The 27848-nt window shown below is 46.9% G+C and overlaps 1 protein-coding gene across 6 annotated transcripts in view; it reads right to left on the bottom strand.

Moving 5' to 3' along the window:
- ATF6 (activating transcription factor 6) overlaps window positions 1-27848 on the bottom strand; it is a 408864-nt gene extending 381016 nt beyond the window's left edge. For 5 of the 6 annotated variants that reach the window (XM_073356217.2, XM_073356211.2, XM_073356213.2 and 2 more), the window contains exons 1-6: window positions 27702-27848; window positions 26949-27025; window positions 15710-15797; window positions 15302-15393; window positions 11218-11329; window positions 9139-9348 (exon numbers count right to left, since the gene is read on the bottom strand). In XM_073356217.2, coding sequence (XP_073212318.1) covers window positions 9139-9348; window positions 11218-11329; window positions 15302-15393; window positions 15710-15797; window positions 26949-27025; window positions 27702-27774 — 652 coding nt within the window. In that variant the 5' untranslated portion in view covers window positions 27775-27848. Of the gene's footprint in view, window positions 1-9138; window positions 9349-11217; window positions 11330-13799; window positions 13900-15301; window positions 15394-15709; window positions 15798-26948; window positions 27027-27701 lie in introns of those variants that run through there. The other variant, XM_073356215.2, reaches the window with a different exon arrangement.

The following is a 27848-nucleotide window of genomic DNA, read 5'->3' as shown; positions in this document are numbered from 1 at the left end:
GAGGTCCAGGAGACCAGTTTCCCTTCTTCCACCAAGGCAGTGAACTCCAACCAGGAATCCGAAGGGACAAGCTCCCTGAACTTAGCCATTGCTGCACAGGTGTTATAAGAGTACCTGCTCACAATGCCCTGTTAGTTAGCAATATAGAATTGCAAACCACTGGTTGAGTAGACCTTTCTACCCACAAGATCAAGGCATTTAGCGTCCCTATTCTTTGGGGAGGAACCCTGGAAGCCCTGTCTCTCCCGCTGGTTAGTTGCATCAACCACCAGGGAGTCAGGAGGCAGGTGGGAGTAAGGATGCTTGAACCCTCTGGAGAGCACAAAATACCGCCATTCGTTGCGTTTGGCAGTAGGTGGCAAGGATGCCGGCATCTGCCACAGGGTTTTAGTGGTGTCCAAAACCGTCTTTATAAGGGGCAAGGCTATGCGTGAAGGTCCCGAGGGTGCGAGGATGTCCACCATGGAATCTGTGTCCTCTACCACCTCCTCAGCCTTGATGCCCAGAGGACAACAGAGTCTTGCAGCAGTTGCTCCGCAGGGGCTATGGCCACCCCCACCAACGCTTCATTCAGCGACGAGGAGGAGGAAGCGTGTGCCAGTACTGGAAGCTCCCTACCATCTGCCCCTGAGGGGTCACATGACTCCCGGGGCAGCGTTGGAGGAAGTGGTGCTGCTGACGGTGCCAGGGCCATAGGTGTCGGAACAGGCGTCAGCATCATCAACAGTCTCATCGGAGGGAGTTGTGTCGGCACATTCACAGGAGTCACCAGAGTCAAGGGGCCCGGTGCCGACATCAGCACCGGGGCCATAGGTGCCTACAGCGAGGTCAACGTCGACAAGGGTGCAGGCATGGGAGATGGGTGTGTCGATGCTGTGAAAGGCGGTGCCGAGGTCGGAGCCGACGACGGAGCTGGAGGCAAAGGCATCGGGACCATAGGCAACAAGGGCAGATGCACAGCGGAAGGTGGCACAAAAGTGGCGGAGGCCACGGAAGATGTTGCTGAGCATGGACCTGGTGAAAAGCCCAGGGGGTCCAGAAGGGCCACTAAGGCGGGTTCTGCCACTGCAGAGGCCATGCTTGAGGCACTCTTCTGTCTCTGCCAGACCTCAATCTACGACTTCTGCTCCTACTCAGACTCCAAGGTCTAAGACACTGAAGACCACGGAGGAGCCAATCCTCGATGCCCCAAACGTCGAGAGCTTGGGGAGCAGGTAGGCGGGTAGGTGCTGACGGACAAGGCGAGGGGGAGTGTCTCGACATCATAGCCAGCTTCCCCTTCAAATGTACCAGAGGACGCAGATCCACCAGCTCTGTGTAGGCGCCGGTGATCCAGGCAGGGCCGGACTCAACTGCCGCACCTGGGCAGGAATCGACATGGCCCCGGGAGGAGATCCCAAGGAGCGGCCCGCCTGGGGTCGCACATCTCACAGCTTGGCCAGAGGAGAACAGTTGTCCGGCTTCCTCTTATTTTGAGGCATCGGCGAGTGGGAGCAGTGACTACTGTCAGATGGGCCCAGTGAGGAGCCGTGACAGTGCCGAGCATCCCGGGAAGAGTTCTTCCTTGGCGCCGAGCTCGCCAACGGCGCCAGAGAGCTCTGCGTCGAGGACGACGCTGTAGGGGTCAGGTCTCTCGAGCCTGGGTCAGAGTGGGGGCGTACAGTTGCCTCCAGGAGGATCACCTTGAGCCGCCGTTCCCTTTCTTTAAGAGTTCTCAGACAGAACTTGCAGCAGATCTTACAGCGATCTTTCTGATGGGTCTCCATCAGGCACCATAGACACAACGAGTGCAGCGCTTGGCACAGGCCCACACAGTTCTTGATACCCGGACACTGTGGCATACCATGGCACCAGGAACTGGAGCAAGGGGGAAAACCCCCAACAAACTCTAAACTAAACTCTAGTAACTTGAACAACTCTAAGAACTATATACAACAGAATAGAGAGGAAACTTGCTGAGCAAGAGCCCAGGGAACTTCCAGCCACCGTCACTGGTGGTACGAAGGAACTGAAGTGGTGGTGGGTCGGCAGGGCTATATATTAGGCGCCATGAGGGTGCGACTGCATGGGGCGCCCAGGCCGACCCGACGGATGCTACTAAGGCAAAAGTCTTCCGGCCAACGTGCACGTGCACACACCTGATTGGAATGGACAATTCCCAATTAGCTTTCTCCTTCGTGCGCACTGGAAGCCCCGTAATAACTGTTAATATTTCTGGGACTGGTCACAAGACAGACCCCTGCCAAACCACAGAATGCAAATTAACACATGATCAAGCAACACTGCTTCATGCTCTCCAAAATCTAGGCCTCCATTAAAATAGCATAAAGGACAGTTTGCAAGCAGTTTTTCAACCAATTTAAATCGGTAGAAAAACTGATTTAATTCAAATCAGCCACTGCACCACTTGAAACCTTAGAAGTGTGGAAACTTCAGAAGACTGCTGAGATTGCCCAATGCTATTGGCTAAGGAATATTGATACACCTCTACCCCAATACAACGCGGTCCTCGGGAGACAAAAAAATCTCACTGCATTATAGGTAAGACCGCGTTATATCGAACTTGCCTTGGCCCCCCCTGCTCCTTGTTCCCTGACCGCCCCCTCCAGTGACCCCCGTCCCTAATCACCCCCAGGACCCCACCCCCTACCCAACTCCCCTGCTTCTTGTCCCGGCTGCCCCGACCCCCATCCACACACCCCGCCCCCTAACAGGCACTCACCAGCAGCGGCAGGAAGAGGAGCAACACAGCCCCAGTCCACTTCACTCCACCACCTCCCAGCTGCGGCACTCTGCTTCCCACCGCCGGTGAGTGTGGGGAGGTTGGGGAAAAGACGCCCCCCACACTCTCCTGCGGCAGGAAGCGGAGCACTGCACCTGGGAACTGGCGGAGTGGAGCAGGCTGGGGCTGGGCTACTCCGCTTCCCAACGCCGGTGAGTGCGGGGAGGTTGAGGAAAGGACACCCTCCGCACTCACTGGCGGCGGGAAGCAGATTGACGCAGCCCCAGCCCGCTCTGCTTTCCTTGCCCGGCCCCAGCCGTGTCGCTGGGGGGGGATTGGGGAAAGGTCCCGCACTCACCAGCAGCGGGAAGCGAAGCGCCACGGCTGGGAGCTGGCGGAGTGGAGCGGGCTGGAGCCAGGCCGCTCCACTTCCACCGCTGCCGGTGAGTGCGGGGGGGATCCCTTCCCACAAGCCCCCTCCTCTAAGTGACACGGCTGGGGCTGGAGAACCAAAGCGGGCTGCTCCTGGCCCCCTGCTAATCCCCCGGGCCACTCTGGGACTGCGGGCCCCCAAAAAAGTGCCCTCCCCTCAGCTCCTGCCTCCCAAACCCTGGTGAGGGAGCCCCTGACCACCCCCGAGACCCTCTGCCCCTTATCCAACCCTTCAGCCCTGGCCCACCACCTTTAACGTGCTGCTCAGAGCAGCATGTCAGAGCTTTACCGCGTTGTACGCGAACCTGCGTTATATCGGGTCGCGTTATATTGGGGTAGAGGTGTATAACATTTATAGATAACTAAAGTTTATGCATCTTTGGAGCTAGAATACAATGTTCAGCTTTGATGGGGGAGGTTACTAAGCTTCCTCCAGGAACTAAAATTGGTGCAGGGGGAGGAAAAGGAAGGGGAAAGATTGGTATTTACTGCAGATCCCAAGACAATTCCAAAGAAGTACCACCCCTTGGGGGAAATTGAACATACAGGTTCAGAATCATAGAATATCAGGGTTGGAAGGGACCTCAGCAGGTCATCTAGTCCAACCCCCTGCTCAAAGCAGGACCAATCCCCAGTTTTTGCCCTAGATACCTAAATGGCAACCTCAAGGATTGAACTCACAATCCTGGGTTTAGCAGGCCAATGCTCAAACCACTGAGCTATCCCTCCCACCCAGGAGGAAAAGAAAGGGCATAGAGGAACAGCCTGAACTGCCTCAGAGTCCCTCATTCTGATCCAAAAAGTGACATGAGATTGTAACCAAGTGGGCAAAACCCCACTAAAAAGATTGGAAGGACTGGAACTGCCCAGGTTTAGATGTGGAAGATAGGTCACACCTGATGCACTTAGCATGTGTGAAGACTTACTGTTTTAGGATACGTTTTCACTGTATTGCTTTTTTCCTAAATAAATGTACTGTGGTGTGTGAAATCTGGTCAGTAGTAAAGAGGACCCCTATGTCATTCAGTGCATGGGACGAACACTGCTGAAATAATGATCAGCTGTTCAATATTTTGTTTTAATGTACGGCCAGCCACTGCTCTGAAGACAGAACTATTCATTTCCTCATGGGGTTTTCTATGGTGATCATTACAGTATCCAAGTGCTTCACAAATATTAATACGCCCCTATGAGAGAAGGGAGTATTATCCCCATTGTACAGATGGGGAACTGAGGCATTAAGGAAATACAGATAAGGAAATTCATGAATTCGTTAATGTAAAAAGTATCCACTAACTTCAGGTGCCCCATTTGAGACACCTAAGACTGGTTTTTCAGAGAACTTAGCACATACAGCACTTCATATGTTCAAAGCTCCTACTGAACTCAGTTGCAAGTGTGAGTTCTCAGCATGTCTGCAAATCAGACCCTGAACTAGTGGGTGCCGCACTTTCTGGCTGCCCAAATTAGTGACCACCTGGGAAAAATTTGGTTTAAGTGACTTGACTGATATTATTACACAGGAACTCTGGGGCAGAGGCAGGAATAGAATCCAATTCTCCAGGGCTGCATTCAACTGCCTTAACCCTGATACCATCCCTTCTCTTTCTGCAGCCCGCTGTCTCACTCGCTACACACCTTCCAACTCCTGCAACTAATGGGGGAGGGCTCGTACAGACAGCAGCCTCCTTCACTCCTAGTCTGCAAAACTTGTTTCTGCACAGTCCAGCCCTCTCCTGGACAGTTCAGATACGGTATTTTAAGTCCATTTCCCCTCTAAGAGGATCAATATCAACAGTTTGCTACTTTAAATGGAGTTACCCACACAATTCAGTTTAAACACAGCAGTGGAGTTACCCTGCAAGTGGTAATCAAGGCTGGTGCAAACTACAGTGTGACTGGAATGTGCTGGAAAGCTGCAGCTATGCACAGACACCAGGTTGGAAGCTACAGCAGCAAAGCATGATGAGGTACCGCAGGTTGCAGGGCAAGAGTGACACAGCTTCTCACTGGCCTGGAATGCACTCCAGAATGTCATATCCTCTCTTCCCTCCCCACATCTATTGTGTCACTCACTATTAAGATGTTGACTCATACCTCCAATTGGCCCATGATCCCATCTTCCATTGCCCTCTTGTTAAATTTTCAAGTAAGCATCCCCGTGCTTTCTACCACGCTGCTGCTCATGCTTGGGAGGAGCTCCCCGTAAATGTCCATAAAGCCACCTCACTATCCTCCTTCAAATCTCTCCCTAAAACTACTTTGCTGTGATATCAACAAACATCTTGACAACAGTTAAGCCACTGGTGTCCTCAGACCACTGCCCATAATGCTGACCAATCTCACTGTAATCACTCTGTCTGTCTGTTGTGCCTTGTACAGCACCTAGCACAATGGGGTCCCAGGCCATGACGAAGGTGACTAGGCACTATGGTAAAACAAATGACAATATAAAGGTCCACACATTATATATTTGTACAGTGCCTGGCAAAATGGGCCCTAGCCTCTAAGCACTGCTGTAATACTAATTAGATTAAGAAGATCTGTAACCAAAATCAAAAGGTCATACTCACTACACCAAATGCAGAAGGAAAAACCTCTCTTCACCTGAGCTCCTATTTGTGACTCAAGAAGCAGCCCAGGGTCTAAACAACTGTAATTTACAAACACAGGCTGCTTACCATAAGTTAGCAAATCTGATCTAACTAGTCAGTTCTTCCGGTTGCTTCCTGATTTCTTTAGCACCTTTAATCTCAAGATCCTAGTGCTTTGCAGTACTGAAATTCAGCCACCCCAGAGATGGAGAACACCAACTAACTATTGCCCACTTAAAACCACTTAGGTGGAATTTTGGCTAAGGACACCCTGTAAGCTGGGGGAACTGCTCCACAGAAGAGTTTTCTTCCTCAAGAGTTTATGACAAAGTTTACAATCAGAAAGCAAACAGAAAATTTCGGCAGGAGCCCTGGGTGTGGATCCTGACCTCCCAAATGATATTCCCTCCCCACATGCTCTCCCCAAGCCACATTCATACCACCTATGCTAGGGAAGGGGGAAGCTGATCTTATGTTAAAACTTGTTCACAAGGGCCAAGTAGTACCCCTTCTCACCACTGTCATATTTCCACTCTTACAGAAAGGGATCTTTTCACCATTTTATTCCAGATACTACTGAAATGCATTGCATCTCATTGGACAAGTACTTCGAAAGGATTAAGGGCTGTATTACCCCAACTAGAAAGTGAAATTGTAGTTCAGGCAGTCTGATAATTTAGGCAAATCACACCTGACAAAAACTTTCTGCCAGTCTCTCTGGCTTTAGCCTAACTCCTAGTGGAAAAGCAATCAATAGTGAAGACATATTTCCTTAGATCTCTACCAAAGCATTTACACACACACACACAAAACAAGTTTTCACATTTCCCGGTACTTGCATTCAAAGCATTTTTAGTTCAAACAGCTGCTGAACTACAAGTATTTTTCGCCATCCGCTGGTCAAAATATGCAACTACATGAGACAGTTTCAGAGAATCAGTGGCCATTCCACACAATGTCTGTTCTGAATTTGCTAGAGGATAAAATACAGCTCTGAGATTGTCAATGAAGACTGAGCCCACTTCAGCAAATAACAGAGCAAGTATGGCAGCCAAACCCAAGAATGCAGAGCTTAGGGGACTGTTAATGAGATAAGGAACCTTTCCTCTCTAGTTCCCTAGTTCAAAGCTGGCACAGGGCTGGGTGTGACCAGTCAGCAACCTCCGATACCTCTTTGGTGGCCTATCTGAACTGAAATAATAGTTCCAGTTCTTTTGCTAGTAAGAAGCTTTCATTATCAAAACATGCACCAAAATTAAAATTAATAATAGTTTCACGTTATGAATTCTTGAGGGAAAATGTCTTTTGTAGTGTGTTATCCCTCTGTTGATATTCACCCCTTCTCGCCAACATCCACCCTAATTGAATTGGCCTCGTTAACACTGACCTGCCCACTTGATAAGGCAATTCCCATCTTTTCATGTGCTGTATATTTATAACTGCCTACTTTTTTTTCACTCCATGCATCTGATGAAGTGGGTTATAGACCATGAAAGCTTATGCCCAAAAAATTTGTTAGTCTCTAAGGTGCCACAAGGACTCCTCACTGTTTTTGAAGGAGGTTTGTAACCCTAACCTAACTGTGGCTATTTTCATTATTCATACAAATGTCTCTTATTTTCTGGATGCTACTAAATTCTTGGGCTCTGATTTCTGGGGCAATGAGTTACACATGGTGTGATAAATAAAGTGGGGGGAGCTCCCTTTTATGGACACCCAGCCAGCCAGTTCGCTATTAAATCCCTCTTGGTCTGTTCTCTGTTTGCTTTACCTGTAAAGCATTAACAAGCCCACAGGTAAAAGAAAAGGAGAGGGCACCTGACCAAAAGAACCAGTGGGAAGGCTAGAACTTTTAAATTTGGGAAAGAGAGTTTCCCTTTTGTCTGTTGTTCTTTGGGCTGGAGGGACAGGGCAGCAATGCTGTAAGCAGCTTTAAGCCAGGTATGATCATAAATCATCAGGTCATACCTAGAAATACTTATCTGAACTCCAAATGTGTAAGTAGATCAGACTGTTTAGCTAGATGCGATCAGCTTTATTTCTGTTTATTTTTTAAGGCTTGTGGATCTCCTCTGTGCTAATTCCAGATGCTTTTGTTTGCTTGTAACCTTTAAGCTGAACCCCCAAGAAAGCTATTTTGGGTGCTTAATTTTTGTAATTGTTCCTTTTAAGATCTAGCCAAAAGCCTAAATTCCAGATGTATTGTTTTCCTTTTTGTTTTTAATAAAATTTACTTTTAATAACAGGATTGGATTTTTGGTGTCCTAAGAGGTTTGTGCATGTTGTTTGATTAGCTGATAGTCACAGCTAATTTCCTTTGTTTCTTTTCTCAGCTCTTCCCCGGAGGGTGGGGTGAAAGGGTTGAGGGTATCCCACAGGGAGAAATTCCCAAGTGCTCCTTCTTGGGTTCAAAGGGGGTTTTTTGCATTTGGGTGGTGGCAGCGTTTACCAAGTCAAGGTCAGAGAGAAGCTTGGGAGTTTAATACAAGCCTGAAGTGGCAAGTATTAATTTTTAACATCCTTGCAGGCCCCCACTTCTGCACTCTGAGTGACAGAGTGGGGATTCAACCTTGACATGTGGTCATTATGCAGTGGGTAGAACAGCATTTTCTTTTTTCTCTTTTAAGTGTCATTTAATCACTTCAATCAATTCTGTGGAATGTCCTCTTGGTCTTTTATTATGAGAAAGGATAAACAAAAGCACTCTGTTAACCTTGCCTAGACCATTTGTTATCACAAGCAAAGCTGGCAGACCCATCAACTCTGATTCCCTCCACATGCTCTTTCCTCCCTTCTCATGTACTGCTTCCTCGCGTGAAACTGCCTCTCTAAACCTGTTTGCCACGCAGCCACCCTCTCCTCAAAACCCACCTCTTCACATAATCCTACGATTTTTATTTTTAATAGATCTTAGGAAACTATGAGTGTCCCAACTCCTCTCCTGCTTCTTTGTCAGTATGTGGTAGTCTTGATAGCATTTTGGAGAGTATTTATATCTTTGCAAAAAGAAAAAAGAAAAGGAGTACTTGTGGCACCTTAGAGACTAACAAATTTATTTGAGCATAAGTTTTCGTGGCTGAATGCATCCGATGAAGTGAGCTGTAGCTCACGAAAACTTATGCTCAAATAAATTTGTTAGTCTCTAAGGTGCCACAAGTACTCCTTTTCTTTTTGCGAATACAGACTAACACGGCTGCTACTCTGAAACCTGTTTATATCTTTGCATGTCAGTAAAGCTCTTACCCCCCCCCCCTTTCTGGGTCCTCTGTTTCAGATGTCAAAGCAAACTTCACTCGTTTTACTTGCCTCAGAATATGGCATTTTCCTGTGTACCTTGAAAGAAAAAAAGAATCCATCTCAAGCCCTGCTCAACCACAACTAGTCACGTACCTTTAGGAGGGGCCGGCTGGATACTAACAACTGGCTGCTGCTTTGTCAGTGGCAAAAGCGTTGGAAGAGCCCGAATAATGATGGCTTTAGCCTGAATGCCAAGGCTGGCCTGAACTTCAGGTACTGCAGGCAGCAAGAGAGGCTTAGGTTGAATTGACGGTTTGGATGTTGTCTGACTAGACCTTTTTGGTGTCTTCACAGAGCTGTTTGCTGGGGAAAGAAAAAATCTGAGTTGAACCACGAGATCTAAAAATAAAAATTCTATACAGCACTGTGTGAGGGTTACTGAAGTCTTTCTTTGTCCATCTATTTATTAAAAGATGCCTCTTATACACAAATGGATTAATCTATCAGAAATAAAAGGGCTGCCTGCTAGAACTGGACTGCTGACACCTTTCAGTCAACATTTTCTCGTACAAAGCATGTGATAATTGGGCCTGCAAATTTACCCTAATTGTGAGCTCAACTGTAAAGAGTATGTGAAAGTTCATAAAATGAACTCAAGGACTGTGTTAATATCATGCTTGGTACACAACAAGTGTGGGACTGGAAATTAAACAAACAAAATTGGTGTGTTGGATAATAGGCCTAATTAGTTTGTCCACCAATGAGGGGATGGACTGTTCCACTGATAATTCCCTTTTGTGGTCCCTAAAAAGAGAGACTTTTGGGGAGAAAAATCGGCTACTTGCACGAGCTGCAGCATCATGGCTGCCAGCCTCACCATCTCCTGGGATCCCAGGACTTAATCCTAATCCTGAGAGATGTCCTGACCAGACCAGGCCAGAGAGGGGGACCCAGATGACATCACCTCCTCTATCAGCTCCAGCTTAATCCCAACCACCACCTAAGATGAAACAGGATCAGACTGTAACAACAGCTCTAGCCAATCTCAACTAACGTCTCTTTTCCCCAAAAGGACAGTTCCTATACTTGGATCCCGCGTAAGAGACTGTCCAACAAGGGATTTTTTTCCTTCTAAAGCTCTCTCCAGCCAAAGGAAAAAGGAGCAAGAGATATTAAAACAAAAGCCTTACTTAATACTTTTACATTTCAAACGCTTTAATTGTTTTTTCTTCTTTTCTTTATCTTTAATTAAAGGTCAAAAGGACTTTAAATGGTATGTTTGCCACACTACTAAGCATGCTGAGCTCTCTGTATACATAAGCATGGCCACACTGGGACAAAACAATAGTCCATCTAGTCCAATAGCCTGTCTTCTGACAATGGACAGTGCCAGATGCTTCGGAGGGAGCAAACAGAACACAATTTATTAAGTGATCCATCCCCTACCGTCCAGTTCCAGCATCTGGCAGTCAAAGATTTAGGGACACCCAGAACATGTCCCTGATCATCTTGGGTAATAGCCACTAATGGATGTATCCTCCATGAACTTCTCTCATTCTTTTTTGAACCCATACTTTTGGTCTTCACAACATCCCCTGGCAACTAGTTCCACAGGTTGACTATGCTTGTGTGAAGAAGTAGTTCACTACGTTTTAAACCTGCTGCCTATTAATTTCATCAGGTATCCCCTGGTTCTTGTGTTATGTGAAGGGATAAATAGCACTTCCTTATTCACTTTCACCACACCATTCATGATTTTATAGACCCTCGGACATCTCTTTTCTAAGCTGAACAGTCCCACTCTTTTTAGTCTCTCCTCAGATGGATGCTGTTCCATCCTCCTATTCATTTTTGCTGCCTTCCTCTGTACTTTTTTGAATTCACATATATCCTTTTTGAGATGGGGTGACCAGAACTGCATGCAGTATTCAAGGTGTGGATGTAACAGGGATTTATATAGTGTATTACGATATTTTCTGTCTTATTATCTATCCCTTTCCTAACAGCTCCTAACATTGTTCGCTTTTTTTTATGGTTGTGGAACACTGACCAGATGTCTTCAGAAAACTATCCAGAATTACTCTGAACCCTGAACCTTGTTTAACACTGTTTAATACTGGACAGTGACTTGGTTATGTTAACACCTTTACCTCATATATTCCATCTAAATTAATACAACAGGCAATGATATATGTGCCAATTGTGTGGTTAAAGTAAGCAGATCACTCTTACCAGACTGATGTGCAGCACTGGAAGTGAGCTTTTTATCTTTCTGACTTCCAGATCTCTTGCTGTACAGAGAGAGAGGAAACATCTGGGAGCTGGTGCTGAAGTCTAAGTCTTCCTATTGACAAAGAATATATAAAACAAATGACAAATCCTTCTTAGAACAGAAGAATGTGCTTATAAAAGCATTCAAATGCTGTCCGGATTCTACTTTCAGATCTGTGCTACTGACCACAAACCTAGTATTCCACTGTTCCTCTATTAATTATTTGTACTCCAGTAGGGTGCAAAGGCCCCAGTCAAGATCTAGCCCCATTATGCTCGGGCAGGGGTGGGCAAACTTTTTGGCCCGAGGGCCACATCGGGGTTGCGAAACGGTATGGAGGGCCGGGTAGGGAAGGCTGTGCCTCCCCAAACAGCCTGGCCCCCGCCCCCTATCCGCCCCCTCCCACTTCCCACTCCCTGACTGCCCCCCCGCCCCTAACTACCCCCCCCCCGGGACCCAACCGCTATCCAGCCCCCCCTGCTCCCTGTCCCCTGACTGCCCCCCGGTACCTCCATCCCTAACTGCCCCCCAGGACCCCACCCCCTATCCAACCTCCCCTGGACTCCACCCCCATATCAAACCCCTCCTGCTCCATCCCCCCGACCCCCAAGGACCCCACCCCCTATCCAACCCCCACTGTTCCCTGTCTCCTGACCGCCTCCAACCCCCAAACCTCCGCCCCATCAAACTGCCCCCTGTCCCCTGACTGCCTCCTGCCCCTTATCCCACCACACACACCCCTACCCCTTACCTTTACCATGCCGCTCAGAGTGGCAGGACAGGCTTATCTGAAAGCCTGGGAGGTGAGCGTTGCTGCAGGGGAGGGGGGACAGCGGGGGAACGGCCAGGGGCTAGCCTCCCCAGCCGGGAGCTCAGGGGCTGGGCAGGACGGTCCCGCAGGCTGGATGTGGCCCGCGGATGATAGTTTGCCCATCCCTGTGCTAGGGGTTCTATATATACACATGAGATATTCCTGTGGATTCTGAAGGCTAAGACAGATGATGGATGAAATAGAGAGCGGTGAAGAGACTTGCCCAAGTCACCCAGCATCTCAGTGATCAGGAACAGAATCCAGGTCTCCTGAGTCCCAGTCCAAGGCCACTAGACCATATGTAGTACTCTCAAGTACAGATTTCCCTGCGGGCCCCTGTGACTTCAATGGGTGCAGGCCCAATACAGCACTCCAAAGTACAGAGCTCCCATGTAGAGAGAGCAGAACACAGGAGTCAGAATGATAGAATCTAGAGATCAAAAGATCAGTGAGTCCCTCTCCTTGTTAAGACAGCATTTAGTCTCCCTACAGATGACGAATAATATTCAACTGATAATTGAAACAAAGAGTCATTCAAGCTGCGCCTGAACTAAGTTGATCTGAAAAGCTGTTTCTCATTACCGAAGAAACCAAATCACAATGCATAGCTGCTTTAAAAAAAGACGAAACAAAACACTATGCTCCTAACATCCTCAGGGGCTGAACACAACCTCTCAAATGAGGCACATACTGGCACAGCATGCAGCCAGCAAGCCTCATTGGTAAGGCTAAGATTTAGTCATGGGTATTTTTAGTAGAAGTCATGGATAGGTCACAGACAGTGATGCTACTACAGCTAGGGGGGACGGGGATGGCCCAGGACCACAGTTACTGTAGCTCGGGGGGACCAAGCAAGGGGGTTGGCCCAGGGCTGCCCCAGAAGCAGACAGTGCGGCTGGCCTTGGGGGCTGGCCTCAGGGTCAGCCACACCGGCCACTGTAGAAGTCATAGAGGTCACAGAATTTGTGACTTCCATGGCATATTTGCAGCCTTACTCATTGGAAGCAAAGCAAATAATTCACACTGATGCTCTTCAGATGCCACAGGCGCCCAACACTTCAGAACATAGCTCATCGTCCTGGCCTTATGGTACACACTTGTTTAAAGGATTAGGACCTAGCTACCTCAAAGACCACTTTATCCACTACATTACCCCTGTGTTGCACTGACTGCCTGCAAGTTCCTGGATGGAGTTCAGATAGTTGCTTGTAATCTTGAAAGCCCTAAATGATTTGAGGCCTAATTACTTGAGAGACTGCCCTTCTCCTCATGTCATGCTGGTACAGTTGCAATCAGCAGAGCCACCCAAGCTGCAGCTCCATCATTAAGTGAAAGGAAGCAGTTGGCAGGAGTACTCCATAAAGGTCTCTCAACTCCCTTCAGTTTGCCAGGCCCTGGATTTAACCTTGCCTTTAATGTGAAGGCTCATCTCTCTCCTTCCCAAATGCCCAGAAGGTGATTTATGGGCTGGGAAGTTTTATGTGGACTCAGGATGTTTATACACAGAGGGAAAAGCAGTCTGCTGTGATATTTATATTTTATTTTAATTTTTTAAAATAAATTATAGTTGTTGCAAGGACACGCAGGGCATGAGTTTGAATGATTTAAAAAACAAACAAACAAAAAACAATGTCCTTCAGTAACTATTCACATTAGCATGATGCTACTGGATAGACCCAGATTATCAGACACAGACAACACTCTTGGGGCCCGGAAAGTCTGCACACTGACCTCAGTGGTGATGCTGTTCAGTCCTTTTTGTGTTGCACTTAAATAAAGTGGTACTAAATGCTGTTTAGAAACGAGAGCACCTGTCCTTCCATCTGTCGGACTGGGGAGAAAGGAGGCAGCAGCTGTTGGAGGGGCAGGCCTATAGTGAGTGCTGTCGATTTCAAAACAGGCAGCTGTACATGAGCACAGCATAGTGTAAGATCTGAGGCCTTTTGCTGCAGTCATATTAGGAGAGCAGCAGCAATGAGCCAAGAAACAGAAAGTGACAGCCTCACATTTCTTCTAAATGATATCAAAACAATGTAATATCGGACTGTTAAGAAGGCACCCCTCCCAATAGTACCCACAATCACCAAATAAGCAAGGTATCTTTTGAGATGTTTAAAGAAAACTTTGCTTGATGGCATTCTGTCTGACAAGGAATCACTTATCAACAGTTGTGATTGTAAAATCTATATTTCTACTGTTTTGTCTTTATGGTCCCTACTTCTCTATTGTTTATGTGTATGGTCTCCATCTGGTTCTTTGATTGTTTCTGTCTCTTGCATAACTAATTTTGTAAGATTTATATCAGCTAAGGTGCTGGGGTATGATTGGTTAAAGAATTGTTTCACAATATGTTAGGATTAGTCAAAGAGTTATTTTGTAATATTTTAGTAAAATGATTGGTTATGGTATAGCTAAGCAGGACTCAAGTTTCACTATAAACACAGGTCCAAGAAGGAGTCCAGCTGGGAAAAGAATAAGAATAAGGAAAGACCTGGAAGAAGAACTCACCTCTAAGACAAAGCCTGAGATCAGAGCTGCTAAGAATCCTCTGCACGACCGTGACGTGCAGCAACCACAACCCAGACGAGACCGACCTTGCCTGGCCAACAGGGAAAGTTCACCTGCATGATCAGGATCGGTGAGCATAGCATTGTATGCTTAGTGAGTGTATTCTGCTTGGTAATTGTTAATAAATAGAGGATAAGGATATTACCGTGTAAGGCCCTTTCACTGGTAAAAGGTCCTGCAAACCTGCAGAAGATTACGCCTTGAGCCCTACGAACTGGGTAAGGATGGCCCGGAGCCCTAGAAACTGGGTAAGAGTATGTGCCTTTCGCCCAGAGCCTTAGGAACTGAGAAAGGGTGGGGGTGCCTAAATCAACTGGGTTACCCCTTGAGCCCTAGGAACTGGATAAAGGTGGATGCCCTAGAATGTGCGCAACAATAGGACGCTTGTACATGCTTCCATACCCCATGCTGTGTACATATATGCCCCTGTTTATTTGGGTCACCCACAGTGGCAAGGAAAGAAAACACTTTATACAGGAGAATGTCAGAAGAAAAGTCAGTGTTTCAGATGTAGGTATAACAAATTTTCTCTTTCATTTATACTGTGAAATTGAACAGAATTTAAGATGAGATTGCTCCTTTCATTTGTATTTTCTATATGAACCATAAGTCAGTTCATGCAACATAACTGCACACACGTGAGGCACCAAGACTTTACTACTTACAGGCACATGCTGCACTGAAGAGTCTGATAATGGTGAAGGGACAGAACAAATTGAAGTAGCTGGCGACTGAGGATCTTCCTTCAAGTTTTCACCTGCAAGAGAGTGGTAAGTAGGCTTTCACACTGTAAAATCTTCTAACAGTAGGAGTTTAGCTCATGCAAGAAACATGCTGTTGTATTCCAAACATTAATTTCTGGAGTAAACCACACAAGTGAATGTAGTAAGACTACAGCAACTAATCAGTCTGAGACTCGTAGGGGAGACCAAAACAGTAGCCATGTCCCATCCCAGGAAAATCAATGAAGTACACAAAAAAGCCTACTCCAGCAAGTAGTACCACTGAAGTCAATATCCCTAGTAGTCACTCTTCTAAGATAATCATAGCTGAAACATTTGGCATGTAATTACCTATATAAGTATGGCTTGTCACATCCCACGGGCCTGAATCCCAAGACATCAAGTCCAAATCAAAGCCAAGGTTATAAAGACTGTTTTCCTGTAGATGATAAATTTAGCAAAAATAAGTTAGAGATGCAAAACAGAAAGTACTAAATATTGCAGCCACCAAGCACTACAGCTCTTAAGGAGGCAAAAGGATTTAGTCACCTCAATTTGCATGTTTCAGGTGGCATAGCAAGGCCACAAATATACATGAGAAGCCTTGAAAGAAGAGACTAATCCAATTGCCTTCTATGAAGAGATAACTTGCTCTATGCATGAGGGGAAAGCAGTGGGAGTGTTATTCCTTGACTTTAGCAAAGCTTTTGACACTGTCTCCCACAGTATTCTTGCCAGTAAGTTAACGAAATATGGGCTGGATGAATAGACGATAAGGTGGATAGAAAGCTGGCTAGGTTGTCGGGCTCAACGGGTAGTGATCAATGGCTCCATGTCTAGTTGGCAGCTGGTACAAGCTGAGTGCCCCAAGGGTCGGTCCTGGGGCTGGTTTTGTTCAATATCTTCATTAATGATCTGGAGGATGGCGTGGATTGTACCCTCAGCAAGTTTGCAGATGACACTAAACTGGGAGGAGACGTAGATACACTGGAGGGTAGGGATAGGATACAGAAGAACCTAGACAAATTAGAGGATTGGGCCAAAAGAAATCTGATGAGGTTCAACAAGGATAAGTGCAGAGTCCTGCACTTAGGACGGAAGAATCCTATGCACCGCTACAGACTAGGGACTGAATGGCTAGGCAGCAGTTCTGCAGAAAAGGACCTAGGGTTACAGTGGACGAGAAGCTGGTTATGAGTCAACAGTGTGCCCTTGTTGCCAAGAAGGCCAATGGCATTTTGGGATGTATAAGTAGAGGCACTGCCAGCAGATTGACGGATGTGACCGTTCCCCTCTATTCAACATTAGTGAGGCCTCATCTGGAGTACTGTGTCCAGTTTTGGGCCCCACACTACAAGAAGGATGTGAAAAAAATGGAAAGCGTCCAGTGGAGGGCAACAAAAATGATTAGGGGACTGGAGCACATGACTCATGAGGAGAGGCTGAGGAAACTGGGATTTTTTAGTCTGCGGTCCCTTCCAACCCTGATATTCTATGAAATCCATTCCTCTAGTCCTTGTCCCAAATGTCACTTATCATACAAGGTTTGTAAAAATGGCCTCTGCCCAGCCAGGCAGTAACCACATAAAGGCTGTCAAAATTAATGGCAAGGAACACCTTTGGTGGAGGGACATAGGTGCAGAAATGTCTGTGGTCAGGAGAAGCATTGTTCAGGAAAGACATACTGCCAGGACAGATGGCAAAGCTTTTGGTAATAGGAGGTCACAAAATCCTTGTGCCTTTGGCTAAAGTGCACATAGAAACTGAGGATTTGAAAGCTGAATTGACTGTGGCAGCAGTACCTACTAACCCATCACAATTGTTACTGGGGAATGACTTTTTCAATGTAGCTCGGGCTGTCTGCAGCAAGGAGGAATACTGTGCTGAAACCCCAGAGAAGAAAAATAAAGTCCCAGAAACTGCTAAAGGAATGGGGGAGGGTCTCTTTAATTTCTCTGCAGCAGTGGAAAACAGTATGCTACCAGGGGTGGGTGTGGTTTAGACCAGCTCCTGCTGCCCAGTGGCATCTTTAATTGGCATCTTATTGAATATATCCAGAGCTCTCCCAGACAACTTTGCAACCAAAGTGGGCATCTTTTGGTCTTCAGAAATTTCATGGAGTACACACAGCTTCTCAAAGGTGATGAAATATTCAACAATGTCCCCTGTTTTGCTGCATGCAGGACACAACCATTCCCATTTGTGGATTTTGAAGAGGTGAGGCTCGTTGGTGCCTGGGGGTTCTGGTTCTGCTTCTCTATCAAATTCAATTGATGCTTCCTCTCCCCGATCGCCATGAGTTGTCAAAAATAAAGGCCAATGGCTCTGCAATCACAAGAATCTCCATTTCTTTGGCTTCCAGTTCCAGAGCCCTTCAGTGTGCAGCTTCTTGCCTGGCATTGTCTGCTTCTATGGTTCTTTGGTGTTCAGCTTCTTGCGCGTTAATCTCCATTTGTTTTAATTCCATATGTCTTTTGTGTTCTTTCTCCTTCTTGTCTGCCTGCAATCTGCATAGGTCCAGCTTCTTACTAGTTTTACTTTCACTCATTTTCCTGCTTTCCTGTCCTTACTTCCCTTGCCCAAAATAAGGAAAGAGAAAATAACAAACTGGTAACCTCTTTGACTGATCTCTAGCCAAGACACTTAAATCTCATTTAAAATCACCACCAGTGAACCAAGTGCCAATCTCACTCAGAGTAACAAGCTGTGCATATGACCCTGCTCGCTGCACCACTGTGATGGGTTCCCCCTGGGATGCCATCTGGAACTGGGGTACCACTGAGCCCCCCTGTCCCACCAGCCTGGGCTCCTGTTTACACTGTACTTCTGTGACAAGCTGCTAAGCTCTCTCCAGGCTCCAGCCTGCACTTTCACCAGCACACATACAGGTAGGGACACACCCAGCAGCAGATACATACAGACGCTTTGACCAGCTACTGCATTGGAAGGCGCCAGCTACTCAGGCACACACCCCACCCCCCCGGAGTGTAAACCCAAAATTATACAGTCTTGAGCTGTACAGAGAACTGTACAGCATAAACTCAGGACATTCGCTCCTTCTCTCAATGTGAGGGAAGCATATTGCCTGTCAGTGAGAAAACTGTCCAGGTTGCTGGCTGCCAGCAGGATGCAGCTAGGCAAGGGGAAGACCTCACTCTCGGGTGCATAGGAAGATGAGTCCTAGAGGGAAGCCCAGAGAAGGGTGATGGAATCCTAGAGACCACTGAAGTGGGTGAGAGTTCCATGGACTCTGTAGCTGGAGGCAAACCCAATTCAAAGAGGGAGGAGAATGTACTGCTTGCCAGAGAAAGGACTGTTCTAACTGTTAGCTGTGAGCCCTTCACATCTGAAGAGGGGATAGATCCCACTCTAGAGAGCACAGAGGTGTGTCTTAGGCCTTGTCTACACGACAAAGTTTTGTCGACAAAACTGATGTCGACACTCAAAAATCAACATAACAACAATCGGAATGTCATGTTCACACTCGCTCCCTCTGTTGGCAGAGCATGTCCACAGCGGGGGCACTATCAACAACACTGTGAGCAATGCAGTCCAGCTCGACGCCTTCTGTCATTAGGTGTTGAGGGAAGGCGGATCGGATCGTGGTGCATCTTGGGACTGAGCCCAATGTCCCATGATGCATTGCTTTCTGTCCCAGCACTCCATGGGCTTCTGGCTTTCTTTCATGGCATTTTTGCAACAGCCCTTCTTTGCTGTCCACCTGTGAGAGAAAGGATGGATCCCACACTGCTCTCCTATGCTGTTAACTGTCATGAAGACATTACGGACAGCAGTGCAGTTAATTGTGAGCTTCCTAAATGAAGAAGACTCACAGGCACCTGACATGCTGCGTGATATGGACAGGAGCAAGTTTAGATTGCTTTTGGCATTCACAGAACAGCTGCATAGTGTAGATCATCGCTTTTGAGCTTGGGAAACAAGCACAGAATGGTGGGATCGTATCGTCATACAGGTGTGGGATGAGCAGTGGCTGCCCAGAACTTTCACATGTGGAAAGACACCTTCCTGGAACTGAGTGTGGAGCTCACATCAGCACTGTGGCACAAGAACACCAGAATGAGAGCTGCCCTATCGGTAGAGAAACATGTGGCAATCTCTGTGTGGAAGCTGGTGACTCCAAACTGCTACTGGTCGGTCACTAATCAATTTGGAGTCGGGAAGTTGACCGGTGGGGCTGCGTTAATGCAAGTGTGCAGGGCAATAAATCACATCCTGTTACGAAGGACCGTGACTCTGGGAAGTGTGCGTGAAATAGTGGACAGCTTTGCAGAAATGGGTTTCCCTAACTGAGGAGAAGCAATTTTGGCACCAGACCACCTTGCAACAGAGTAAGTCAATAGGAAGGGGTACTTCTCCACAGTGTTGCAGGCGCTTGTGGATCACCGTGGGCATTTCACGAACATCAACGCAGGGTGGTCTGAGAACATGCATGATGCACACATCTTCAGGAACACCAGCCTGTACAGAAAACTACAAGCAGAGACTTTCTTTCCAAACCAGATTACAGTGAGGGTTGTTGAAATGCCCATAGCGATCCTGGGAGACCTGGCATACCCCTTACAGCCATGGCTCATGAAACCTTACACAGGACACCTTAACAACAGTAAGGAGTGGTTCAACAAGAGGTTGAGTAGGTGCTAGGTGACAGCTGAACGTACCTTTGGAATATTAAAGGCACGCTGGGGATGCTTTTATGGCAGGTTAGCCCTTAATGAGGATAATATTCCCATGGTCATAGCCGCATGCTGTATGTTGCATCACCTTTGTGAAGCTAAGTGGACTAGTGATTTTGAGTAGCCAAATACCAAGGTATCAGAGGAGCACAGAGCAGACAATTCGAATCAGGGAGGCTTTGAGGCAACACTTTGAAAAGGAGAACCAGTAATGTATATCTCTGTAATTGGTGCTTCAGTGTTACATTACATGTAGCTTTCCTAGGGGGTAATGGTGACATTTGGAGCCTTACATTCCAGTAAGCGAATGGTTAAAATGCCTGTGCATGTATTGGTACTGCCTGCAATCTCAATTTGTAGAAAACAAATAAAGATGAGTTATCCTTCAAAAAGAAACAACACACACAAAGATGCTTGGTGGGAAAGGAGGAACCAGGGAAGGGCAGACTTTAACAGCTGTGTACAGGTTCTGCTATCATTGTGAAAGTTGTCCGAGGGGGGGTAGTGAAGTGGAAACCTAGAAGTCCCAGAAAGTGTAAAGGAATGTGTGGGTGGAGTTTGGGGGGGTCATGGAAAAGAGTTCTGAATGTGCTGCAGGGGAGGGCAGGCATAAATCTGCTCAGTCTGCAGCATTATTAAGGACTTCAGCATCTGCATTTGCTCCTCCATTACTTTAAAAAAAAAGAAAAGGAGGACTTGTGGCACCTTAGAGACTAACCAATTTATCTGAGGATAAGCTTTCGTGAGCTACAGCTCACTTCATCGGATGCATACTGTGGAAAGTGTAGAAGATCTTTTATACACACAAAGCATGAAAAAATACCTCCCCCCACCCCACTCTCCTGCTGGCAATAGCTTATCTAAAGTGATCACTCTCCTTACAATGTGTATGATAATCAAGTTGGGCCATTTACAGCATAAATCCAGGTTTTCTCACACACCCCCCGCCCCCAACACACACACACAAACCCACTCTGCTGCTGGTAATAGCTTATCTAAAGTGACCACTCTCCTTACAATGACAGGTTTCAGAGTAACAGCCGTTACTCTGAAGTGTTCTCCGACTGGTTTATGAATGTTATAATTCTTGATATCTGATTTGTGTCCATTTATTCTTTTACATAGAGACTGTCCAGTTTGACCAATGTACATGGCAAAGGGGCATTGCTGGCACATGATGGCATATATCACATTGGTGGATATGCAGGTAAACGAGCCTCTGATAGTGTGGTTGATGTTATTAGGCCCTGTGATAGTGTCCCCTGAATAGATATGTGGGCACAGTTGGAAACTCCCTGAAAAAGCACAAGATCAAATCCACACAGACACACCCCTGGAACCCCGACCTGGGATATTCTATCTACTACCCAAGATCCATAAACCTGGAAATCCTGGGCACCCCATCATCTCAGGCATTGGCACCCTGACAGCAGGATTGTCTGGCTATGTAGACTCCCTCCTCAGGCCCTACGCTACCAGCACTCTCAGCTACCTTCGAGACACCACTAACTTCCTGAGGAAACTACAATCCATCGGTGATCTTCCTGATAACACCATCCTGGCCACTACGGATGTAGAAGCCCTCTACACCAACATTCCACACAAAGATGGACTACAAGCCCTCAAGAACACTATCCCCGATAATGTCACGGCTAACCTGGTGGCTGAACTTTGTGACTTTGTCCTTACCCATAACTATTTCACATTTGGGGACAATGTATACCTTCAGATCAGCGGCACTGCTATGGGTACCCACATGGCCCCACAGTATGCCAACATTTTGATGGCTGACTTAGAACAACGCTTCCTCAGCTCTCATCCCCTAACGCCCCTACTCTACTTGCACTACACTGATGACATGTTCATCATCTGGACCCATGGAAAAGAAGCCGTTGAGGAATTCCACCATGATTTCAACCATTTCCATCCCACCATCAACCTCAGCCTGGTCCAGTCCACACAAGAGATCCACTTCCTGGACACTACAGTACTAATAAACGATGGTAACATAAACACCACCCTATACCGGAAACCTACTGATCGCTATTCCTACCTACATGCCTCCAGTTTTCACCCTGACCACACCACACGATCCATCGTCTACAGCCAAGCTCTGCGATACAACCGCATTTGCTCCAACCCCTCAGACAGAGACAAACACCTACAAGATCTCTATCAAGCATTCTTACAACTACAATACCCACCTGCGGAAGTGAAGAAATAGATTGACAGAGCCAGAAGAGTTCCCAGAAGTCACCTACTACAGGACAGGCCTAACAAAGAAAATAACAGAACGCCACTAGCCGTCACCTTCAGCCCCCAACTAAAACCCCTCCAACGCATTATTAAGGATCTACAACCTATCCTGAAGGATGACCCAAGACTCTCACAAATCCTGGGAGACAGGCCAGTCCTTGCCTACAGACAGCCCCCCAACCTGAAGCAAATACTCACCAGCAACCACATACCACACAACAGAACCACTAACCCAGGAACCAATCCTTGCAACAAAGCCCGCTGCCAACTGTGCCCACATATCTATTCAGGGGACACCATCACAGGGCCTAATAACATCAGCCACACTATCAAAGGCTCGTTCACCTGCACATCCACCAATGTGATATATGCCATCATGTGCCAGCAATGCCCCTTTGCCATGTACATTGGTCAAACTGGACAGTCTCTATGTAAAAGAATAAATGGACACAAATCAGATATCAAGAATTATAACATTCATAAACCAGTCGGAGAACACTTCAATCTCTCTGGTCACGCGATTACAGACATGAAAGTTACAATTCTTCAACAAAAAAAACTTCAAATCCAGACTCCAGCGAGAAACTGCTGAATTGGAATTCATTTGCAAATTGGATACAATTAACTTAGGCTTGAATACAGACTGGGAGTGGCTAAGTCATTATGCAAGGTAACCTATTTCCTCTTGTTTTTTTCCTACCATCACCCCCACCCCCAGAAGTTCTTGTTAAACCCTGGATTTGTGCTGGAAATGGCCCACCTTGATTATCATACACATTGTAAGGAGAGTGGTCACTTTAGATAAGCTATTACCAGCAGGAGAGCGGGTTTGTGTGTGTGTTGCGGGCGGGGGAGGGTGAGAAAACCTGGATTTGTGCTGGAAATGGCCCACCTTGATTATCATACACATTGTAAGGAGAGTGGTCACTTTAGATAAGCTATTACCAGCAGGAGAGCGGGTTTGTGTGTGTGTTGCGGGCGGGGGAGGGTGAGAAAACCTGGATTTGTGCTGGAAATGGCCCACCTTGATTATCATACACATTGTAAGGAGAGTGGTCACTTTAGATAAGTTATTGCCAGCAGAAGAGTGGGGTGGGGGGAGGTATTTTTTCATGCTTTGTGTGTATAAAAGATCTTCTACACTTTCCACAGTATGCATCCGATGAAGTGAGCTGTAGCTCACGAAAGCTTATGCTCAAATAAATTGGTTAGTCTCTAAGGTGCCACAAGTACTCCTTTTCTTTTTGCGAATACTGACTAACACGGCTGTTACTCTGAAACCCGTCCATTACTTTAATCATCTGCTTAGCTGCACCCTTAACAAACTCCTGATTCTTTTTTCTGTCCTGCCGTTCAGCTTCCCAGAACTCCTTGCATTCCCTTTTCTCTGCATTGGAGCAGTGCGGTACCTCCTGGAACATGTCTTCTTTGCTGCATCTTGGGCGCTTTCTTATCTGGCGGAGACACTCGGCTGGGGCATGTGGAGTATTCCTGAAGAGCACATCTTCCGAAGCACAAAGGACAATGCACAGATGCGGGATTTTTAAATTCACTCACAGTATTGAAACATTTCAGTTAAATACAACTTTTGAAACATAACAATCACTTTCTCACTGACTCTTGGCAGGCACATATCTCTCTTCAAACACCCAAAGCATGGTGAGCGTTGGTGGGTGGGGGTGCTTCACATGGGGAAAAGAGCACACACTCTGCAAGGTTCGTGGTGCAGCATGCTAGAGAAAAAATTCTAAAATTCTCCCATACTTTTCCACAGGCGAGGATCATTCTGGCAGATATCTCACTGCTAAGGGTAAGCAGGGAAACAAGGGCACATCTGCTCCATGCTTGTGGCTTCCACCCTGCTCCCTATGCTGCTCACCTATGTGACACTTTGGCTCCTGCACAACTGATTGCCAAATGGTGTGGGAAAGTTTCCTAAAATGTGGGAAGGAACAAAGTTGCTCTGCCACTGAATCTTTGGCAGAGGACTACAGAGTACCTCTAGGAAACTTTCCTGGAGATCTCTCTGGAGGATTCCCGTGGGATCTTTGCACGCATCAACACCCTGTTCCGCTGTACCAATTAGCTACACAGGAAAATGTCCAGCTCACAGAAACAGCCAGACTTCCACATTTCTATACGCCGAACCCACCTCCGCACTACACAAACCACAACCATTTAACAGGCGTCTCCTCTCCTGCTTCTTGCTCGCCGGAGAGCAACTGCTGAGACTGACTAGACACCTCTGGAGTGGAGAACAGTTCCTGGCTGCCTGCCCCACCGGGAGACCCCACTGGGAGCTGCACATCATCATCTAACTCCACCTCTTCATCAATATCTTCATCCTCCAGGTCAGGCCCTCTTTCCATCGCCTCCAGACCCGCCGAAATATCCATGGGGCTCTTGATGGTAGAGGTGGGGTCGTCACTGAGGATGGTGTCCAGCTCCTTATAGAACCGGCAGGTCTTAGGTGAAGCACCAGAGTGACAGTTTGCCTCCCTCGCCTTATGGTACGCCTAACTCAACTCCTTTATCTTCATTCTGCACTGCAGCATGTCCCGATCATAGCCCTTTTTGCACAAGCCTTGAGAAATATGCCCGTAGGTATCCCAATTCCTACAGCTCAAGCGAAGCAGTGACTGCACAGCCTCCTCTCCACATATACTGATCAGATCCAACAGCTCCACAGTGGTCCAAGTGGGAGAGTGTTTGGTGCAATAACCCACCATGGTCACCTGGGAAAATGCGATGAGACCTCTCCATGCCGAGCCAGCAGGAAACTGAATTTCAAAAATTCCTGGGGCTTCTAAGGGGGAGGGCGGATGGTTGTTTACATGGCTGCAGAGCAGTGGAATTCAAACTGCCGACCAGAGCGGTCACGATGGGCATAGTGAGACACCACCTGGAAGCCAATTAAAGTGACGAAATCAAGCGTGGTGTCTGCACTGGCACTTTGTCAAGAAAAATTTAGAGAGAAAAGACGTACATCTCTTGTTGGGGTGGCTGTATTTTGTCGCCAAAACTGGGCATTTTTTCCAACAAAAGTCACATCACAGTGTGTACGCATTCACTATTTGGTTGACAAAAGGCAGTTTCTGTCAACAAAACTTGGTAGTATAGACAAAGCCTAAGAAGGGCGCCCAGAGAAGGAAGCTGAGAAGGAATTTGGGGAAGTACAGGAATGTCTCCTCATTGATTACACGGGAGGGTTTGCCCAGGACAGATTTGCTGGGTTGGCGTCTATGCTCCCAGGCACCCAACCTGCAGCTCCGGTTTTAAGAGGGAACTGTGTAACTGACCTCCAGGAAGGGAGCAGTGATACAACTGACCTCTTGCAGACAGAGAGAGGGGTGACAGAGGCTACCCCAATCCAGGCCCCACTTTTGCAAAATGCTGTTCTTGATGTACTTGTGGAAACTAACTCTGTCTCTTTAAGACAGGATGGGAATCCTACTAAAGACTTATCGGGTAATTCAGATGGCTCAGGATGAGTGACCTGGTGTCATTACCAACCACCCTTCCTATCTTTAAAATCTTCAGACTATCAGCAATGATTTAATATCTTCCAAGTCACTGACATAAAACATTAAATTGCATTGTGTCAGGAACCAATCTCTGTGGGACTCTGTAGAAACACATGCATTTGATGATGATTCCTTATTAAACAATTATGTTTTGAGATCTCATTTAGACACTTTTTAATCCTTTTAATATGTGGTTTATTGATCTTGTATGATACTAATTTCCTCTTCAAAGTACTTAAGTCAAATGATTTACAGAGGTCACATCATATTAGGTCACAGTTACCCTTGCTGACCAGACTTGTAATCTCAGAAAATAGTGTCAAGTTCATTTGACAGGAATTATTTTCCATATAACCATGCTGGCTGGCATGAACTATACTACCATCCTTCAAGTTCTGTAGAGAAAAAGTCAAGCATCCGTCATTTCATAAATTCATCCAGGATCAGTGTCAGGCTAGCAGGCATACAATTACCATCTTCTTTACAGATTTTGACTATTAATGAAACACTAGCTTTCTTCCAGTCATCTGGAACTTTCCCAGTATTCCAAGATTTATTAAATCAAATATAATTTGTGCTATTATTTTCCACTATCCATATATTCTGTACCTCTGTACTTGCTACTGGACCTTTACAATAAATATTTTAACAATTTTTATATATATGAGCCATTTTCTACTGCTGTTTATCAAACTGTTCCATTTCATATAATGTCTTTTTTTCTTGTTAAAAAGATACCTTAGCACATTCTATATAAAAAACTATGTTAAAAGAATGTTAACATTATAATACACACAGAATATTGAGGATAAAAAAAAACATTAAACAAGTGCCTCCTTTGTTTTCTGTCATCCAGTCTGCACACTGAGTGAAACAAGGGGCCTGTGAAAATAAGAATAGTCTACCACGCAATTAAAAACTGCATAGCAGTGCATTCACACAAAGGGACACAGGTGCCATTCACTTTGGCATCTTCTAGCTTTTGAGTGCTTCACTTTGCAAACTTAATGTACTGTTCTGTACCTAAAAGGGGCTGTTAGCCCCAGGAGCAGAGCAGGAGTCTGTTTAGGCAACAAATTATTAGACAACCAAATGCACATACTAAAAGCTACTCACATAAATCTCATTATCCACATCCAGCTGTACTTCACCTGTGTCAACCAAGTCACTGAGCTCATCAAAGAGGGCAGACTCTAAAGGCAAAGCAAACGAAGTTGTACATCAACATATCCTAAAAGTTAAAGATGGGAGTTTCAAAGAAGCTGAACGGGGAAATTCAATGGCAGTCAAGGTTATCCTAAAGTTTTAAGCTGAAAATTCCAGTCTAAGACAGTATTTGTACTACAGTACTGTACCAGCCACAGGAGAGTGGCAGATCAGATGTTCATGTTGTAAACCGCACTCACGCAGGCTCTGTGGATATTAAGGCCCCAATTCAGCAAACACGTCAGTGAGGAAGCTTACTCGCCCAGGCAGCTCCATCAGTATCACACGCAGGAGTGTTTGCAGGACTGGGATAGGAGCTCATAGGATCTCACAAGGAGTCCACATGTCTAAAACACCCCACAGGCCCACACCAATCCACCCGGATCCCAACCCCGGGCCGCACGACTAGCCACGCGGCCCTGTCAGCGCCCAGCTAGCCCAGGCTCGGAGACTGGCCCGAGAGGCCCAGCGGCCGCGCCGGGAACAAGAGCCAGCCAGGCCTCTCGCCAGGAGTCCGCGCTGCCTGCCCCACGCCCCTGGGCTGGAGCAGCCAGACCCGGCAGCGGGGACACCGCTGGGCTTTTGCCCCTCCCCGCCAATGCCCCTCACATCTCCCGCCCCACCCGCTCAGGAACACGCTCCGCGCCTCCGGGCCCGGCTCACCCCAGTCGGGTCCGACCCCGGGTGGCCGCAGCCCCGGCTCTGCGGCGCCCCGATCAACCTCCCCGGCTGCCATCTCCCTTCCGGGTCCCCTTAAACACACGTCTCCCAGCTCAGCGCAACGCGCCGCCGTGCTACGGTGGCCGGGAG

This window comes from Lepidochelys kempii, chromosome 8 (genome assembly GCF_965140285.1).
Source record: "Lepidochelys kempii isolate rLepKem1 chromosome 8, rLepKem1.hap1, whole genome shotgun sequence".
NCBI lineage: Eukaryota > Metazoa > Chordata > Testudines > Cheloniidae > Lepidochelys > Lepidochelys kempii.
The sequence above is the reverse complement of the archived record's forward strand: the minus strand, read 5'-3'. Positions and strand labels throughout refer to the sequence as shown.